We start from the raw sequence: 21,609 nt of genomic DNA, 5'->3' as shown, positions 1-21,609 counted from the left end.
CAAAGATCACTTAATTGATCTGGGGTACTGCACGGGCACTGGGGTTTGTAAGACTTTCTAATGATTTTAACTGGCAGCAAAGGTCAAGAACCACTGCTATAGGTTTTCTTCAAAGTCACTTCTATTCTAGGACTTCAAACCAGATGCCATATGATTTTAGTCATTTTCTCGATCACTGTGAAAAAATTAAGTGTTCAGCTAAAAATTGAAAGTCCGACTATCATCTGAATGTTTGTGCTCATCTAAGAAAATGCTTAGGCCTATTCTTCCTTCCTATAATAGTTGTATAATAATTTATACAACAAGCTCACTCTGGAGCTTTCATTTGCCCCATGGATAATATACTCCCGTTTGGGCATAGGCTCCTTCTGCAGGATATCCTTTTTATCAAAAATGGTGGAAATTACCAACATTCTACTGCTTTTGACTTTCAAAAAATGTCAGTTTCATATGACTCAGCCTAATATATATATTTTTCCTGATATAGCTACAAATAACATGTGCTTACATCATAAGTACCATGAGGTACAAAGGGATTATCTTAAATTTATAGATGAGGAAACTGAGGATAAATGACTTTCCAAGATGATGGGTCCATGAAGTGGCCCATCAGGGACTGGAACCTGTCTTCCCAGTGCCCATCTTGCTTCTCGGCTTCATTACTTAATTTGGAAAGAAAAAAAAAAAAGTGAACTCAAAATCACATGGGGAGGCAAAGGACTGAGAGGAACTGGTTTTGCTGATAGAATCTGCTGTCCTTTTCCCAAACCTAAGGGGAAGGGGTAAAATAAAGAGAAGCATTGTGATCAAAGCTTACTACCTGCTTTTGCAATCCTCCTCTTCCTATGAGCCCAACCTGTTATTTTCTCTTTCGCTAAATGTGCAAAGGTTGAGGGCTTTTTCAGATGACCTCATTTGCTGGTTCCAGTCTGCAGCAGGAGAGGATGTACAAGATGCACCGTGGCCACGAGTCCATGCACGTGGAGATGATCTTGATCTTCCTCTGCACCCTGGTTGTCGCCCAGGTAGTGCTGGTGCAGTGGAGACAGAGGCACGGCCGGTCCTACAACGTGAGTCACCCTTGGCTGCTGGAAGCCCACTTCAGCTTCTCATTGCCACGTTGCTCCTTTGTGACCACTTTGTGTCCTTACTGCTTTGGCTTAAATCAGTGGTTCTCAAGCAGGTACAATTCTGTCCCCAAGAGATCTTTGACAATGTCTGGAGACATTCTGGATTGTCATGATTTAGTTGGGGGATCAGGATGGAGGAGGAGGGGAACTGCTACTGGCATCTGGTGGGTAGAGTCCAAGGATGCTGGTCAACTTCCTACAATGGAGGGCAGCTCCCCAGTACAGAAATGATCTAGCCCAAATGTCAGTCGTGGCAAGGCTGTGACAGCCTGCTTTAAGTAAACCAATTTTTCTTTTGTGTATGAATGAGTTCTGCCAATGACTAAAGCAAAGAAAGATTGGGGATAGCAGAAACAAAAGGTTGAGGCTGTCTCATGTTGCTTCATTAGCAGTCAATAAGTAGTCATAAATAAATATCAGCAGCTGTCTGACCATTATGCATATCCATGGAAATGTGTCCACAGCAAACACCTCAACAACACAGAGAAGTCTCTCATTATCACAGGACAATCCCTGTGATATGGAGCATGTCTACTGGAACGTTCCCATTTCAGGGCTTAGAGTCATACTCTGTCCTTGCTGGACCTGAGACCTTGTCACTGCAGTGGTTCTTAAGTCCTAGGGTGCCTGGGAATCACCTAGGTCCCACTCCCAGAGTTTCTGATTCAATCATTTACATGTCTAATAAGTTCCCAGGTGGTGCTGATGCTGCCGCTGATTCTGAGACCACTCTTTGAGCATATAAGACTTCCTATAAAATATGAAGTCTTAGCCCAGACTAGAATTTTATGTATTTTTACCCATCATAAACATTATTTCCTGTATAGTGCAAGGTTTAAAAGAATTCTCAATACTATATAATATTTCAGTTTGGGAAATTTTAAAGAAAAATAATCTCATTTTGTTTTTGTTTTTTTAGAACAAAGACATGGTTTTCTGCCATGTCACTACTGTCATGTCTATTAATCACCCTTCATATTGTACTTGACTGATATTTTTAAATGAATCAGACTAGAATCAAACCTTGGTAGTTATTCATTCTCATATCAAAGAGAAGGTCTTTAAATATATCTTAATTATAGTTTCTCTACCTTCAAAGTAACTAAGATTCAATTTCTAGAATCCTTATGTAAAAAGAAACTGGATTCCTAAGAAATTAGTTCATAGCTGTGTTCTATCTTCTCTTTTTAAGTGATAACTATCTCTAGATTAAGTATAGAAAAGAAAGTTTGGCTTCCATGGTAACAGGTGTGGGTTTTGTCTTGGAAGCTCCTCCCTTGGAAAGAAATAAAGCCACATGAGCCGGTAACTTAATGGTGCCAAGTACCTCTGCCATTTTTATTTGATGACGTTTGAGTAGCAGACAAAAAGCCTCTGTCCTTGTCTTGTGTTTGAAGAAATTGTTCCCGTGTCAACTCTAAGGATGTGTCATTACACCAGTAAGTGTAGAGCTCACACACTGGCCTCACACCTGACCCCAGATAGATGTGCCCAGCAACCAAGACCCCTATGAAGACACATGGCCATTGCTGGGCCTGACCCTAGCTGACTTAGCCTATGCTGGACCCAGGCTGACATTTTGGAGCCTGATCACAACAGTTGGCTGGAGCATGTGAGTCATTTCCCGTTGTCACTTGCAACCTCTGCCACCTGAAACGTCTCCCCATAGATACTGCTTTGGACAGCCTCCTGGACCCCCTCAGTCACCCCAGTTTTTCTCCCCAGTATTGCTGCCTGTCTCCTTTTATTGCACAGATCCTGTTTTATGGCTACCCAGAGGACTCTGTGGTCCCAAGGATCGCCATGGAGATGACCGAGTGACTGTGATCATGGCCTCTCTTGAGATGACGTTGTCTTGCACTTTGACAAAGACGGGGGCCTACAAAGAGATGCTCCCATAGTCATCAAGGACAGATTTGGGTCTCATGGTGGCCCTGATGGGACCCTGCTAGGTTAGCTTAGAGACTTTGTCAGACTCTGGGATGTTTTCGACTCCTTTGTCCATCAGCCCATCTGATGGGGTCAGATAGTGAAGCTTATTTCCATGATTTGATATTGCAACCCCCATCAATCTGTCAGTAATAAGTTGAACAGCCTCTTGCCTCTGCATGTCTCTGCTGATCCTTGTTGCTCAAGTTGAGAGCCAGTATGTGAGGCCAAGCTTTCCCAGGATGGAGCCTTGACTTGAACCTGTGTTTTGCATCCCTTCTTGGAAATTCACCTCCAGAGCCAGGCACCAAACACAGCCATTTCAGGAACTCTCAGTGACATCTGCAACCATTTGAGTTGGAAACGGTTCTCAAAGCACCAGGAGCTTATTCTAACACTGTTTTTGTTATTGTACTCTTCCTGAACAATATTTTTTTTAAAGCTGACCAAATGTACTAATCAATTTAATGTCTTTGGGCTGGATTTTGATGGACATATTTCCACAAATGCTGGCCTAAAAGCTCATCCAGCTCTTAAACTATTTCTCTTGGCACCTAAGATTATGTGGGACCCACCAGCACCTGCTGAGAACTCTGAACACATTTATGATTCATGCAGTTTTGGGCTCTGTTCTAAGAGGGGCCATATAATAAAGTTTATTTCCATGATTTGATATTGTAACCCTCATCTATTTTTAGTAACATATCAATATATATCATATTAATTATTATAACACTCATAATAATTATTAGTTATTACTATAATAATATGTAAATTATAGTATATTATAAATTTTTAAACACATTGGTACTAGAGCCATGATAAGTGCTATTTGTATCTTAGTTATCTAGAGTGGTAATTAGTATTTTATCCCCTTTTGTGCAGTATAGCTCAGAGAATTTAAATAAGTTGGCCCAAGTCATATAACTAGTTAGTTGCAGAGAGAAGACTCAATGCCAGCCTCACTTGTTATTTCCTCTTATATCAAAGACAAGCTCCTTGAATATCTCTGAGCCACGATTTCCTTATCTGCAAAGTTCAGGTACTTAAGGTAAGGATTTATCTTGCAGAAAGATAAGATTTCACAACTCAGAAATATTTCCCTATGAGAATTTCTAGCATGGTGATTGACACATCCTGAGTGTTTAGTACCACTAGTTGATTCTGAATGCTTTCCAATGCTTTTTCTGAAGCCAGTTCCCTAGATTGCTTTTGTGAGATGTTAAGAAGCAGGATGACGAAGGGAAGAATTCTGGCTTAGAGCTGGAAGACTCTAGCTACTCCTTTAGCCACAGCAAGCCTCAGTTTCCTGGTATTTAAAATGATAGAATGTGAAAAAAATCGGAAGGACTTCTGGTTTCAGCTCCAACATGTGAAAAACTTTGTCGTCACTCCCACAATAGAAGGAAAATTTTGAATAAACCAAATATCAAAAACTTTCTTTGAACCTGTCAGAGAATTGAGATCACAAGGAAAACCACCACCTTAAAATCTACAGAAATGGGTGAATGCAGGTAAGATCTGCTCCCTGGGAGCAAAAGCCATAGGCTTGTAGGGACTTGGAGAATTGCTGAACATGGAGTGTAGACTAGTGCAAGAATGGAGAAGCTCTTGGGGGCCGCAGTCTTAGGGGAACCCCACATTTTCATAAATGTTAATTCCAGGATCCCTACCGGGTTCTCATAGTAAAAACCCAAGAGGAACCCTAGTATTTCTGGCAAGTGACCATTTTTAATTAGAACAGAATCTCTTCATAAAAAGGCCAATAACACAAGGGAAAAAGATTTCACCAGAAACTTGCGCAGTGCTAAGGGAGAGAGATTACCCACCCCACCTTCTTTGAGCCTTCCTGTGCCGCCTAACAGTGTCAAAAAACTGAGAACACCTGGGACGGTCATAGCCCAGTGACGAAAAGAGACTTAAACACGGGGTAGCAGAATTCCCCTGCTGACACAGCGCCCCGGCAGCCACACAGCTGGCCTACTAGTTCCTCCTGAGGGGCAGCAGTGGAGTGGCAGCCTGGGTGAGTTGGGGCCCAGGCAGCTAGCATGCCCTGCTGCCTCTTGGAGCCACCAGGCAGGCAGGGTGGTCCTGAAGTCCTGCAAGCCATGGCACACAGCCTTTGCTGGCCAGGCCTGGGCATGGTATGGACACCTACTTCAGACTCACTCTCCGTGCAGTGCTGCAGCTCAGAACCCATAAGCATAGACCATCTGACCACCTCAACCTCCCACCTCCTGACCTGCAGTGAGAGAGTGGAAGTTGGGCAGACCTGAATGAAGTGGGGACTCAAGAGTTGACCAGTAGCTCACTTTTCCAAATCCTAACCAGCACAAGTTTGAACCAATCGCATTGGTACTTTTTTCAAACCTGACTTAGCCTGAGTTTGGACCATTAGCAGGGACCCAAGTGCTATGTAAACCTGTAGACTGGCACACTCTGATGGAGAAAAACTGCTCTTGGGTCCCCCTTACCCTGCAAGTGTTCTGTTCCTGTGTCTATTCTTCAATAAATCCTCACTCATCTTACACTCACTCATCTTGATCTGTGGATTTCATTCTTCAAATTCAGAAGATAAGAACCTGGAAAGAAAAAGAAATTGATGGTGAGCTGCTGGGGTCTCATCAGTGGTGGACAAAGCCCACCATCAAGAACTGCAGAGACCTGCAGCCTTACGCAGACCCCACCCTGCAGCATCCATGGAGAAACTCCAGTCTCACCTGTCCCGCCCACCGGCAGAAGCCAGTAATCAAGTTTCATCTCAAAAATTTCGGTTTCACTGCTACTTTACCACCACATCTAGGGGTGCCCTTGAAATGCAGCAAGTTCGAGCTGAAAGAGCTTGTATAGATTCTATGTAAAAAGGTGTTTTTATGGAAACCCAGAAATAAAAAACAAAGACACTTGTGGAAATGGAAGCCTCTGACACCTACAGTTAGAGCAAGCATTAAACACAGCCAGCTCCTAGTCAAATTAATACAAAACCTCACACTAATGGTCCATTTATTTCAGCTCCCATCACCTAAACCATGTCTGCTTTTCACTCAGAAATTACAAGTGACACTAAGAGGAGAAGTAACAGCCAAGAATTTTCCAAAATCAATGACACGCCAATCCACAGATCCAAGGAACTCAAACACCAAGTAAGATAATTATCAATAAGTCTATACCTAGGCATATCAAATTCACACTGCAAAAAGCCGCAGAAAGCCAAAGACAAAGAGAAAATCTTAAAAACAGCCAGAGGAAAAAAATTCAAACCTTCCCTATAGGGCAACAAGGATAAGAATGAATCCGATTTGTACCTACAAACCATAGAAGCAAGAAAACAACAGAGTGAAATAATGGAATCTTCAGGGAAAAGGAAACCCACTAACCCAGACTTCTATATCCACAGAAATTATCCTTTACAAGAAGGATAATTTAAATAAGAAATAAAAACTTTCTCATTCTCAAACAAAAAGGAGGAGGAGAAGGAATCATCACCAGGAGATCTAACCCGCAAGAAATGTTAAAAGGCTCTTCAGAAGTAATGATGTAAGAAACTTAGGTCTGTATACAGTATCAGATAAGGATAAATGTTGGCAAAATAAGATCTTTTATTCTTAATTGATCTAATATATAACTGTTCAAAGTATTAATAGTAACACTGCGTTGGAGTGTTATACATATGGATCAGTGAAGTGAATACCATGGGAGGGAGGATTGGAGATTTCTGTTGTAAGCCGTCTGCACTACCAGGTGTGAAGCAGTGCAGTGCTGTTTGGAAGTGGACTTGGGTTAGCTGTAAAGGTATACTGCAAACTCTAAGACAACCACTAAAAATTTATTACAGTATAGTTGATATGCTAAAGGAGAACAGAAAATGGAATCCATGAAATGCTCACTTAAAACCAAAGAATACAAAGGAGTGTGGGACAAAAAACAATTGCAACAAATACAAAACAGTTATAAACATAGTAGATATTGCTCCAGCTATACAATACTCACTTCAAATGTGAAAAGTCTAAATATATCAATTAGAATATAGGGATTTTCAAAATGGTTAAAAAAACACTAAGACCCAATTATAATGTCATTTGCAAGAAACCCAGTTGGGAAAATACTGATGCATTAAAAGTAAAAGTTCAGGGAAAGATTTGCAATGCTAAAACTAATCTAAAGAAAGTATAACTAGCTATATTAATTTCAGACTAAGTTGCAGACTTCAGCCCAGGGAAAATGATCAGGAATAGGGAGAAACATAATGATAAAGGGGTCAGTTATTTAATAAAACACAACAATTCTCAATGTATATGCACCTAACACAAAACACCAAAATATATGTGGCTAAGATTGATACAACTGCAAGATAAATAGATAAATCCAATAATATAGTTGGAGATTTCAACACCCCTTTTTCAGTAGTGATAGATCTGACTGGCAGAGAATTAGTAACAATTGAGTTGATCTGAGCAACTCTGTTCATCAACTTGCTCTGGTTGATATTTATAGAATACTTCATCCAACAACAGTGTACACCACTTATTCTCAAGATCATAAGGAGCAGGGCGCAATGGCTCATGCCTATAATCCCAGCAGCTCAGGAGGCTGAGGCAGGAGGATTGCGAGTTCAAAGCCGGTCTCAGTAACAGCGAGGAGCTAAGCAAGTCAGTAAGACCCTGTCTATAAATAAAATATAAAATAGGGCTGGGGATGTTGCTCAGTGGTTAAGTGCCCCTGAGTTCATTCCCTGGCAAAAAGAAAGAGAGAGAGAGAGAGAGAGAGAGAGAGAGAGAGAGAGAGAGAGAGAGAGAAAGAAAAAGAAGAAGAAGAAGAAGAAGAAGAAGAAGAAGAAGAAGAAGAAGAGGAGGAGGAGGAGGAGGAGGAGGAGGAGGAGGAGGAGGAGGAGGAGGAGGAGGAGGAGGAGGAAGAGAGAAGAGAGAAGGGAAGGGAAGGGAAGGGAGATGTGATAAATTATTTGGACATTAAATAACATATGGGTCAAATAACTCAAGAAATTAAAAATAAATTGAACTAAGTGAAAATTGAAGCACAACTTATCAAAATTCATGAGATGCAGTGAAAACACTACTTAAGTGGAAATTTAATAGCATTAAATATATATTAGAAATTAAGAAAAATCAGAAATCTATAAGAATACATTTGAAGAAACCACAGGAAGAAGAATATTTAAGCCAATAGCAAACAGAAAACAAATGATAAAAATTAGATAATAAATCAGTGAAATTAAAAAATAAGAAACCAACAGAGGAAACTCAATAAAACTAAAAACTAGCTCTTTGAAAAACCTCAATAAATTTGATGGATCCATAGCCAGATTAACCAAGAAGAGAGAAAACACAAGTTACTAATATCAAAAAAGAAAGATCATCATTACAGGTTTTATTGACATTAAAGGAAAATTAAAGGTATATTATGAATAATCCTATGCCCATAAATTTGGGTAACTTAGAAGAAATCAATCAGTTCCTCGAAATATATAAATTATATTAAAATTCACACAAGAGAAAAAGATAATCTCATTAGGCCTTTATTTTTTTAAAAAATTGAATGAAAAATTACTAACTTTCCCAAAAAAAAGCACCAAGCCCAGATAGTTTTGCTAGTAAATCCTACCAAACATTTAAAGAAGAAATAATACCTGTTTTATACATTGTTTTCCAGAAGTTAGAAGCAAACTCATTCATTGATGCCAGAAATACTCTTCTTTCAAAACCAGATTATAAGAAAGGGAAAGAATAAACCAATATCTCTTACAAACATAAGTTCAAAAACTTTCAACCAAATATGAGCAAATCCAATATTATAATAAGAAAAACATTATATACCATGACAAGGTGAGATTTATCCCCTGCATGAAAAGGTAGTTCAACAATTAAAAATCAGTTTATGTAATCAATCATATTAAAAATCTTCAGAAGAAAGTCATATTGCTTGTCAATAGATGTAGAGAAAGCATTGAACAAGATCCAACACACGTTTATATCAATATTCTCTACAAACTGAAAATAGGGGGTAGCCTCCTCAATTTGATAAAGAATACCAACAAAAACCTACAGATTGCATAATTAATGGTGAAAAACTAAATAGTTTCTCCCTAAAACAGATAAACAAAGGTAAGACTGACTCCCCATCATTCCTATTCAACCTTATACTGGTAACAGGTAGTCAATAAGAAAGGAAAAGGAGAGAAAAAATCAAAGTGATAGAGTGCCAGGAATCCCAGCAGCCTGCAGCAGGGCCCGGAGAGCCAGGCCAACTGATTCGCGTGGCCTGCCCTGTGGCTACAGAAGGCGTGGCGCCTCAGTGAAGCCATTAATTGGCAAGCAGGGAGGTTAGGGAAGGCCATTAGGTGGAATCCCACCAGCCAAGCCCACACGGACCCTTGGGCCGAGCACAGGTTCTCAGAAGGGGAAGGAAGCGGTACAGTCCCATCCCCCACAGCGGACACCCCGCCGAGACAGTCAGCGGCCAGCATCCGGGAAAGCTGAAGGATACACCGCCACTCTCCTTCAGAGTGCGACATCAAAACAGGTCGGTGTCATTCAGCTCACCCCCCAGACAGCGGGAATTCGCATAAAATCTCTCCTAGGCTTGCCAGGAGAGGGAGTATCAAGCTGAGACTCCATACAGGCCAGGGGGAATCCAGAGACACCTGACCTCCAACCCCTCCTCCCAGTAGCAGCCAAAAGGAAACCTGGCTAGCCAGCGCTGGGGGAGGGGCAAGCAGAAAAAATCAAAGTGATAGAGTGCCAGGGATCCCAGCAGCCTGCAGCAGGGCCCGGAGAGCCAGGCCAACTGATTCGCGTGGCCTGCCCTGCGGCTACAGAAGGCGTGGCGCCTCAGTGAAGCCATTAATTGGCAAGCAGGGAGGTTAGGGAAGGCCATTAGGTGGAATCCCACCAGCCAAGCCCACACGGACCCTTGGGCCGAGCTCGGGTTCTCAGAAGGGGAAGGAAGCGGTACAGTCCCATCCCCCACAGCGGACACCCCGCCGAGGCAGTCAGCGGCCAGCATCCGGGAAAGCTGAAGGATACACCGCCACTCTCCTTCAGAGTGCGACATCAAAACAGGTCGGTGTCATTCAGCTCACCCCACAGACAGCGGGAATTCGCATAAAATCTCTCCTAGGCTTGCCGGGAGAGGGAGTATCAAGCTGAACCTCCATACAGTCTAGGGGGAATCCAGAGACACCTGACCTCCAACCCCTCCTCCCAGTAGCAGCCAAAAGGAAACCTGGCTAGCCAGCGCTGGGGGAGGGGCAAGCAGAAAAAATCAAAGTGATAGAGTGCCAGGGATCCCAGCAGCCTGCAGCAGGGCCCGGAGAGCCAGGCCAACTGATTCGCGTGGCCTGCCCTGTGGCTACAGAAGGCGTGGCGCCTCAGTGAAGCCATTAATTGGCAAGCAGGGAGGTTAGGGAAGGCCATTAGGTGGAATCCCACCAGCCTAGCCCACACGGACCCTTGGGCCGAGCACAGGTTCTCAGAAGGGGAAGGAAGCGGTACAGTCCCATCCCCCACAGCGGACACCCCGCCGAGACAGTCAGCGGCCAGCATCCGGGAAAGCTGAAGGATACACCGCCACTCTCCTTCAGAGTGCGACATCAAAACAGGTCGGTGTCATTCAGCTCACCCCACAGACAGCGGGAATTCGCATAAAATCTCTCCTAGGCTTGCCGGGAGAGGGAGTATCAAGCTGAGCCTCCATACAGGCCAGGGGGAATCCAGAGACACCTGACCTCCAACCCCTCCTCCCAGTAGCAGCCAAAAGGAAACCTGGCTAGCCAGCGCTGGGGGAGGGGCAAGCAGAAAAAATCAAAGTGATAGAGTGCCAGGGATCCCAGCAGCCTGCAGCAGGGCCCGGAGAGCCAGGCCAACTGATTCGCGTGGCCTGCCCTGCGGCTACAGAAGGCGTGGCGCCTCAGTGAAGCCATTAATTGGCAAGCAGGGAGGGTAGGGAAGGCCATTAGGTGGAATCCCACCAGCCAAGCCCACACGGACCCTTGGGCCGAGCACGGGTTCTCAGAAGGGGAAGGAAGCGGTACAGTCCCATCCCCCACAGCGGACACTCCACCGAGGCAGTCAGCGGCCAGCATCCGGGAAAGCTGAAGGATACACCGCCACTCTCCTTCAGAGTGCAACATCAAAACAGCGGACACTCCATCCAGGCAGTCAGTGGACACCATCCGGGAAAGCTGAAGAATACACCACCACTCTCCAACAGCTTGCAACATCAAAACAGCCAGCAGCAGGACCCCGGAGATCCAGGCCAACTGATTCGCGCGGCCTGCCCTGCAGCTACAGAAGGCGTGGCGCCTCAGAGAAGCCATTAATTAGCAAGCAGGGAGGTTAGGGACTGCCATTAGGTGGAATCCCGCCAGCCAAGCCCACCGCCCACGCCCGGAACAGGCCCAGCGATCTGCCAGCATTGTAGTCACGATACCCCAATTGGAATAGGGACAGAGCAGAGCCGCCTTCCACTCCCGGAACAGGCCCAGAGAGCCGCCAGCGTGGTAGACACATCACCCCAATTGGAGTAGGGGCACAGCCGCTGCCCGCACCTGCAAGGGAGACTTTTCAAGTATACAAGAGCAACATAAATAAATAGGGGGTAAATTTCAAAACACAACAGTTGCACCAAGCAGAAAGAAACGCGAGCAGTATGAAAAGACAAGGAAAGAAAGGTCCACAAGCAATGCAGGTCAACTCAACTTTAGAAGAGGTAATAGCTGCAACAGATGGAATATCAGATAAAGAGTTCAGGATATATATGCTTCAGATGATCTGGAGTCTCAAGGAAGACATGAGACAGCAAAATCAGACAATGAAAGATCACATTGACAAACAAATCCAGGAAGTAAAAGATCAATTTCACAGGGAGATAGAGGTAATAAAAAACAAACAAATTGAAATTCTAGAAATGCAGGAAACAATAAACCAACTTAAAAACTCAATTGAGAATACTACCAGCAGAGTAGATCACTTAGAAGAGAGAACATCAGACAATGAAGACAAAGTATTTCAACTGGAAAAGAACATAGACAGCTCAGCAAGTCTGCTAAGAAACCATGAGCAGAACATCCAAGAATTATGGGACAATATCAAAAGACCAAATTTAAGAGTCATTGGGATACAGGAAGGCACAGAGCTCCATTCCAAAGGAATAAACAGTCTATTCAGTGAAATAATACGAGAAAACTTCCCAGAATTGAAGATTGAGACAGAATCCCAAATCCTAGAAGCCTACAGGACGCCGAATGTGCAAAATCATAAGAGATCCACACCTAGACACATTATAATGAAGATGTCCAACATACAGAATAAGGAGAGAATTTTAAAAGCTGCAAGAGAAAGAAAGCAGATTACATTTAGGGGTAAACCAATCAGGATAACAGCTGATCTCTCAACACAGACTCTGAAAGCTAGAAGATCCTGGAATAACATATTTCAAACACTGAAAGACAATGGGCTCCAACCAAGAATCGTGTATCCAGCGAAATTAAGCTTCAGGTTAGAAGATGAAATTAAAACCTTCCACAATAAACAAAAGTTAAAAGAATTCGCAGCTAGAAAACCATCTCTTCAAAAAATCCTTGGCAAAACATTACAGGAAGAGGAAATGGAAAACAACATTGAAAACCAACAATGGGAGGTAGGACAGTAAAGGGGGGAAAGTAGTCAAAGAGGATAACAAATCAGGTTTAGTAACATCAATAAACAAATATGGATAGAAGAACAAACCATATCTCAATAATAACCCTAAATGTTAATGGCTTAAACTCACCAATTAAGAGACATAGGCTAGTAGAATGGATCAAAAAACAAGACCCAACAATATGCTGTCTACAGGAGACGCATTTGATAGGAAAAGATATACATAGACTGAAGGTGAAAGGTTGGGAAAAATCATATCACTCATATGGACCGCGGAAACAAGCAGGAGTGTCCATACTCATATCTAATAAAATAGATTTCAAGCCAAAGCTAATCAAAAGGGATATAGAAGGACACTTCATACTGCTCAAGGGAACCATACACCAACAAGACATAACAATCATAAATATATATGCCCCAAATAATGGTGCAGCTGTATTCATCAAGCAAACTCTTCTCAAGTTCAAGAGTCTAATAGACCAACATACAATAATCATGGGAGACTTCAACACACCTCTCTCACCACTGGACAGATCTTCCAAACAAAAGTTAAATAAGGAAACTATAGAACTCAATAACACAATTAACAACCTAGACTTAATTGACATATACAGACTATACCACCCAACATCAAGTAGCTACACTTTTTTCTCAGCAGCACATGGAACCTTCTCAAAAATAGACCATATACTATGTCACAGGGCAACTCTTAGACAATACAAAGGGGTAGAGATAATACCATGCATCTTATCTGATCATAATGGAATGAAACTGAAAATCAATGATAAAAGAAGAAAGGAAAAAGCAAGCATCACCTGGAGAATGAACAATAGGTTGCTGAGTGATCAATGGGTTTTAGAAGACATCAAGGAGGAAATTAAAAAATTCCTAGAGTTAAATGAAAACACAGACACAACATATCGGAATCTATGGGACACATTGAAAGCAGTTCTAAGAGGAAAATTCATTGCTTGGAGTTCATTCCTCAAAAAAAGAAAAAACCAACAAATAAATGATCTCATACTTCATCTCAAAATCCTAGAAAAAGAAGAGCAAAACAACAGCAAAAGAAGTAGAAGGCAAGAAATAATTAAAATCAGAGCTGAAATTAATGAAATTGAAACAAAAGAAACAATTGAAAAAATTGACAAAACTAAAAGCTGGTTCTTTGAAAAAATAAATAAAATTGACAGACCCTTAGCCATGCTAACGAAGAGAAGAAGAGAGAGAACCCAAATTACTAGCATACGGGATGAAAAAGACAATATCACAACAGACACTTCAGAAATACAGAAGATAATCAGAAATTACTTTGAATCCTTATACTCCAATAAAATAGAAGATAGTGAAGGCATAGATAAATTCCTTGAGTCCTATGATCTGCCCAGATTGAGCCAGGAGGATATAGACAACCTAAACAGACCAATAACAATAGAGGAAATAGAAGAAACCATCAAAAGACTACCAACTAAGAAAAGCCCAGGACCGGATGGGTATACAGCAGAGTTTTACAAAACCTTTAAAGAGGAACTAACACCAATACTTTTCAAGCTATTTCAGGAAATAGAAAAAGAGGGAGAACTTCCAAATTCATTCTACGAGGCCAACATCACCCTGATTCCGAAACCAGACAAAGACACATCAAAGAAGGAAAACTACAGACCAATATCTCTAATGAACCTTGACGCAAAAATCCTCAATAAGATTCTGGCGAATCGGATTCAAATACATATCAAAAAAATTATACATCATGATCAAGTAGGATTCATCCCTGGGATGCAAGGCTGGTTTAATATACGGAAATCAATAAATGTTATTCACCACATCAATAGACTTAAAAATAAGAACCATATGATCATCTCAATAGATGCAGAAAAAGCATTTGACAAAGTTCAGCATCCCTTTATGTTCAAAACGCTAGAAAAATTAGGGATAACAGGATCATACCTCAACATTGTAAAAGCAATATATGATAAGCCACAGGCCAGCATCATTCTGAATGGAGAAAAATTGAAGGCATTCCCTCTAAGATCTGGTACAAGACAGGGATGCCCTCTCTCACCACTTCTGTTCAACATAGTCCTCGAAACACTGGCCAGAGCAATTAGACAGTCAAAAGAAATTAAAGGCATAAAAATAGGAAAAGAAGAACTTAAATTATCACTATTTGCAGATGATATGATTCTATACCTAGCAGACCCAAAAGGGTCTACAAAGAAGCTATTAGAGCTAATAAATGAATTCAGCAAAGTGGCAGGATATAAGATCAACACGCATAAATCAAAGGCGTTCCTGTATATGAGCGACAAATCCTCTGAAACGGAAATGAGGACAACTACTCCATTCACAATATCCCCCCAAAAAATAAAATACTTGGGAATCAACCTAACAAAAGAGGTGAAAGATTTATACAATGAAAATTACAGAACCCTAAAGAAAGACATAGAAGAAGACCTTAGAAGATGGAAAAACATACCCTGCTCATGGATAGGCAGAACTAACATCATCAAAATGGCGATATTACCAAAAGTTCTCTATAAGTTCAATGCAATGCCAATCAAAATCCCAACAGCATATCTTGTAGAAATAGATAAAAGAATCATGAAATTCATATGGAATAATAAAAGACCCAGAATAGCAAAAACAATACTAAGCAGGAAGTGTGAATCAGGCGGTATAGCTATACCAGACTTCAAACTATACTACAGAGCAATAGTAACAAAAACAGCATGGTACTGGTACCAAAACAGGCGGGTGGACCAATGGTACAGAATAGAGGACACAGCAACCAATCCACAAAACTACAACTATCTTATTTTTGATAAAGGGGCTAAAAGCATGCAATGGAGGAAGGATAGCATCTTCAACAAATGGTGCTGGGAAAATTGGAAATCCATTTGCACCAAAATGAATCTGAATCCCTATCTCTCGCCTTGCACAAAAGTTAACTCAAAATGGATCAAGGAGCTTGATATTAAATCTGAGACACGGCATCTGATAGAAGAAAAAGTTGGTTATGATCTACACGCTGTGGGATCGGGCTCCAAATTCCTCAATAGGACACCCATAGCGCTAGAGTTAACAAATAGAATCAACAAATGGGACTTACTCAAACTAAAAAGTTTTTTCTCAGCAAAAGAAACAATAAGAGAGATAAATAGGGAGCCTACATCCTGGGAACAAATCTTTACTCCACACACTTCAGATAGAGCCCTAATAACCAGAATATACAAAGAACTCAAAAAATTAGACAATAAGATAACAAATAACCCAATCAATAAATGGGCCAAGGACCTGAACAGACACTTCTCAGAGGAGGACATACAATCAATCAACAAGTACATGAAAAAATGCTCACCATCGCTAGCAGTCAGAGAAATGCAAATCAAAACTACCCTAAGATACCATCTCACTCCAGTAAGACTGGCAGCCATTAGGAAGTCAAACAACAATAAGTGCTGGAGAGGATGCGGGGAAAAGGGCACTCTTGTTCATTGCTGGTGGGACTGCAAATTGGTGCAGCCAATTTGGAAAGCAGTATGGAGATTTCTCGGAAAGCTGGGAATGGAACCACCATTTGACCCAGCTATTCCCCTTCTCGGTCTATTCCCTAAAGCCCTAACAAGAGCATGCTACAGGGACACTGCTACATCGATGTTCATAGCAGCTCAATTCACGATAGCAAGACTGTGGAACCAGCCTAGATGCCCTTCAATAGATGAATGGATAAAAAAAATGTGGCATTTATACACTATGGAGTATTACTCTGCATTAAAAAATGACAAAATTATAGAATTTGGAGGGAAATGGATGGCATTAGAGCAGATTATGCTAAGTGAAGCTAGTCAATCTTTAAAAAACAAATACCAAATGACTCCTTTGATATAAGTGGTGTAAACAAGGACAGGGTAGGGACGAAGAGCTTGAGAAGAATATTTACAGTAAACAGGGATGAGAGGTGGGAGGGAAAGGGAGTGAGAAGGGAAATTGCATGGAAATGGAAGGCGATCCTCAGGGTTATACAAAATGTCATATAAGAGGTAAGGAGGGGTAAGTCAAGAGAATACAAATGGAAGACATGATTTACAGTAGAAGGGGTAGAGAGAGAAAAGGGGAGGGGAGGGGAGGGGAGGGGAGGGGGGATAGTAGACAATAGGACAGACAGCAGAATACATCAGACACTAGAAAGGCAATATGTCAATCAATGGAAGGGTAACTGATGTGATACAGCAATTTGTATACGGGGTAAAAGCGGGAGTTCATAATCCACTTGAATCAAACCGTGTAATATGATGTATTAAGAACTATGTAATGTTATGAACGACCAATAAAAAAAAAAAAAAAAAGTACGCTCTTCAAACAAAAAAAAAAAAAAAAAAAAAAAAACAAAGTTTCTATTTCTACTTAAAACATTCAGAATATAGCTATAAACTTTCAGAAAGAATATTGATTGAAGCTATATGGAATGCATTATTTTCATGTTCTTCTGGTGATTCTTAATAAAAACGTTTCAATCATTAAAAAAAAAAAAAAAAAAAAAAAAAAAAAAAAAAGAAAGGAAAAGGAAATTAAAAGTATACAGATTGGAAAAGAAGCAGAAAAAAATTCTTTCATTGCAGATTACATGATTGTCTACATAGAAAACCTCAAAAAAAAAAAAAAAACTCCTGCAACTAAGAAGGGATTATAGCAAAGTTGCAAGACACAAGATCAATATACAAAAATCAAATAATTTCTTATTTACTAGCATTAAGCAATGGAATTTGAATTAAAACACAATAAAAGGGAAATACTCAGGTGTAACTCAAACAAAATATGATCTATATGCAGAAAACCAAGAAGTCCTAAAATAAATGGAAAGATATTCTGTATTCATGGATTGGAAGATTCAATACTGTTTAGGTATTTGTCCCAATTTTATCTATAGAGTCAAGTTGAGCCAATCAAAATTCTGGTAAGCTAGTCTGTGAACATCAAACAAAGCAAAATGATTCTACAGTTTATACAGAAAATTAAAAGACACAAAATAGAAAATTTAACACCAAAGAAGAGTAAAGTGGAAGGAATAACACTATACAACTTCAAGACTTACTGTATGGCAATAGTAATCAGTGTGGTATTGGCAAATAATAGACATTAGATTGTTGGCCTATGATGGAGGACCCACAGGTAGACCCTCACATGGTCAACGTCAACCCATTCTATGACGGAGGATCAGAGACACTTTGATGGAGAAAGAAGAGTCTTTTCAAATAGATTCTTGATAGAACATTGGCTTTCCAAACAAACAAGAAAAAATTAATCTTGACACGAAGTCAATATTTTTCACACAAATTAACTCAAAATGGATCTTCAACCTAAATGTAAAACTTTTAAAAGGTGACATAAGGAAAAAAACTCTATGTGAACTTGGGTTTGGTGATGAGTGTTTAGACATGACATTGAAAGCATGATCCATGAAAGAAAATTGGTAAATTGGATTTTATTGAAATTAAAAACTGTTCTGTAGAAGATAAAAAAAAACACAAGCCACAGATTGGGAGAAAATATTTGTAATCAAACATTTAAATAATAAGACTGATATCCAAAATATACTTGAAACTCAACCTAAAAAAGCAACTAATTTTAAAAATGGCAAAAGATCTGAAAAACACACAATCAAAAAAGATGGACAGATGGCAAATAAGTATATAAAAAGAAGCTCATCATCATGTCCTAGGAATTTACAAATTAAAACAACAATGAGATACAAATGATACAAGAATGACTAAAATTTATTAGTCAAGAACCTGACAATATCAAATGCTAATAAGAATGCAGAGGAGCAGGAACGCTTGTTGAAGATAAAGAATTGGAAAGTCACTTTGGAGGAAATTTGGCAGTCTCCCACAAAGCTATTTGTAGTTTTACCATATGATCCATATGTCACTGTACTGGGTATTTACCCCATTAAAATGAAGAGTCTACATTCACACAAAAACCTTCATGCAAATATTTACGTCACCTTTATCCATGGTCACCCAATCCAGAAGCAACTAAGATGTCATTTAAAAGCTGAATAAACAAGCAAACTACGATACAGCCATGCAGTGAAATACTCTTCAACAACAAAAAGGAAGAAGTTGTCAAGCCACGAAGAAACATGAAGGAACCTTGGTGATACAACCCAGTATTAAAAGGATGCATACCACACGTTTCCAGTTATATGACATTCTGAAAACTAAAACTGCACAGTAAATTGATCCGTGGTTGCCAGTACTTCAGAGGGAAGAAGGGGAGGAAGCAAAGCAGTAAAGTTATTCTGTCTGATACTATAATTGTGACTATAAGACATGGTCCATTTGTCAAGTCCCACAGAATTGTATGTTGCCAAAAGTGGACTTTAAGGTATGGACACTTTAGAAAGTGTCCAGTTAGGGGGTTGGAGAATCTCAAGGAGAAATGCAGACCATGACAAAATAATGTAACTGCTTTGCAAGGATCTGAAACAACTTTGTTAAAGAGGATGGTGGGTGGAGGTCAGGGGTACAGATCTAAGTAACTTTGAAAATGAGCACTCTGAAAATTAAGGCAATGGGAACTGCACATAAGCACTGTACTCTGGTTGATAAAGTTATTTTATCAAGGGAGAAGGGCTTAGCAATCCTAACACAGCTGTAGGTGTATACTGGAATGGAACAATTAAGTAAATAGATGACAAATAGTGGAAACCAGGTTACTTGCTGGTTGAGTGGGAGTTTATACATAAGCAAGTGAATGAAATTGGAAAAAAAGTAGGAAATGCACACACAAGTGAATAGCTCTGTATGCTAACAGTGTTGCTATTTATACAAATTATTTATAACCTAAAGGTATTATTTTCACATAATTTCAAGCATAATTCAGATCATATATTTAAGAAGAAAGAGACGAATTCATAAAGTCCAGAATATTTTCAGATAAAACTTTTAACAAATATGTTCCTCTTCTAAAGTGATAATTTATGGAGCTGGGGTTGTGGCTCAACAGTAGAACGTTTGCCTAGTACATGTGAGGCCCTGGTTCAATCCTCAGCACCACATATAAATAAATAAAACAAAGGTATTGTGTCCAACTACAACTAAAAATAAATATTTAAAACAAAAAATTAAAGTGATCATTTAATCTGTCCAGACAGATTATGTTCTGTGGTCTGTAGAGCTGTATAATTCAAAGCAGCTTATTATAAATACTTGAAACAAAGGAAATGATTTACTTTAAAAAATAAAGTATAAAAATATAATATTAACTGTTCCTTTGTGATGTCAAAAAGTGCAGATAGAAAGTGAGTAGAAGGAAAAAAATGTATTTTGCTTGGGATATGACCAAATACCTGCATTGTTCCAAATAGCCACATTTTTAGCACCATGTAGACCAATCATATGAATATTTGAATTTTTCTCTTTACAGCTGGCAATCTTGATATGGTGCAGACATTGGCAGAACTTCAAAGTTAAATTATTTCCAAACGCTTTTAATAGCATTTAATTAAAAATAAAATTTCTTTTAATACCACTCTCTCCACCCTCCCTTAAGTGCACCTACTTTTCATATTTTCAGGAAGTAGGGAGCAGGGTGCCAAGAAAGAATCTTTCTATTACTCTTCACATTAAAAGAAGGCCTTAAAATTACCTCCACAGAATTTCGGTTTCAGATGCACTATTAACTGGCCTCAATACACAGGCAAATAATTTGTCACAGATTGAAACACTGCTGTCTTTAAATCAAACTTCCTGTCTATTAATAGCCGTGAAACACTAGGAATTTTTTTTTTTAATGTGGCAAGGCAGAAATACATTCATCCTTAACATATGTTCTTACATACGTACACAACATTACAGAATCTTCTTTAAGAGTTAAATAACAAAATCAACTATCGGGATTGATTTGGAGAGAGAAGCATGGACCAACTGAATTTCTAAGGGTGCAGAGGTTCCTTCCTTTCTTCTTGCTCGATTTAGGTCCTCACTTTCATCTATTATCTTTGTGCTGAGAGCAGCAGGGTTTTCTGGAGTTGTGTATTTCCATAACACTTTTCTGCTTACCTCTGCACATCCCTCTGCTCTCCCGGAACACCATCCACACACACACACAAATGGTTGCAGATAGTTGAGTATTTGCAATGCAAAGGAAATGAGCATTGCATAACTTCTTCCTTTCCCTTTTTAATATTGCATGGCATTCTCATGCTGCACGATTAGACAGATGAAAGATATCTTTGTTTTGACTTGATCTGCAATCCTTTTCACATTCATTACATGCATGGTAACAAGGAAAAAACCATGGTACCTTTGGGCACCATCTGATTCATCAGGAAATTCTTCCTGCGATGATGTATGGGTGGGGAGAACGTGCGTAATATGATCCAGATGCACAGGCTGCCCTTCGCCAGCAATGCAGATGTGTTTTATACACACATGCCCAGATGGTGACCCTTCTGGCATTAGTAATGTGTTCCAGACACCAAGCTTCCTCCTTTGCATGTAAGTACCTCGATTTCACATTTTCATGTGTTTATTTATGAGGAACAGCATTCCTACATTTCACATGTGGCCGTTACTATTAAAAATGAGAAGTTTTTAACTGCTCTGGAAATTGATAAAGAATCATTTAAATTGCTATGAAATGGGGCCCTCATTTCAAAATGACTTTTCGTACAACTATTGAATTCATAATGCAAAGCTCTGACCCTTCTCTTTGCATGTTGATAAAATACGGTGCTGGGTATACACTTTAAAGATACTTAAGAAATTAAATATTTGCATATATAACGCATGGTCACGATTTTTAGCTTTCCCTTCATTTTGATCTCCAAAGCCTATTTTAAAAAGTAGTGTGCCTGTATATCGAACACAGTTATTCATTGTTAACTGTTA

The 21,609-nt window shown here is 40.0% G+C and overlaps 1 protein-coding gene across 1 annotated transcript in view; it reads left to right on the top strand.

The window, feature by feature from the left end:
• The window catches only part of Rnf175 (ring finger protein 175), a 72,109-nt gene that overhangs the window by 28,523 nt on the left and 21,977 nt on the right, over positions 1-21,609 (top strand). The window contains exon 4 of the mRNA XM_026384702.2: positions 929-1,070. Within this exon, the coding sequence (XP_026240487.2) occupies positions 929-1,070 (142 nt within the window). The remainder of the gene's footprint in view (positions 1-928; positions 1,071-21,609) is intronic.

Source organism: Urocitellus parryii, chromosome 10, assembly GCF_045843805.1.
Source record: "Urocitellus parryii isolate mUroPar1 chromosome 10, mUroPar1.hap1, whole genome shotgun sequence".
Lineage (NCBI taxonomy): Eukaryota > Metazoa > Chordata > Mammalia > Rodentia > Sciuridae > Urocitellus > Urocitellus parryii.
The sequence above is the reverse complement of the archived record's forward strand: the minus strand, read 5'-3'. Positions and strand labels throughout refer to the sequence as shown.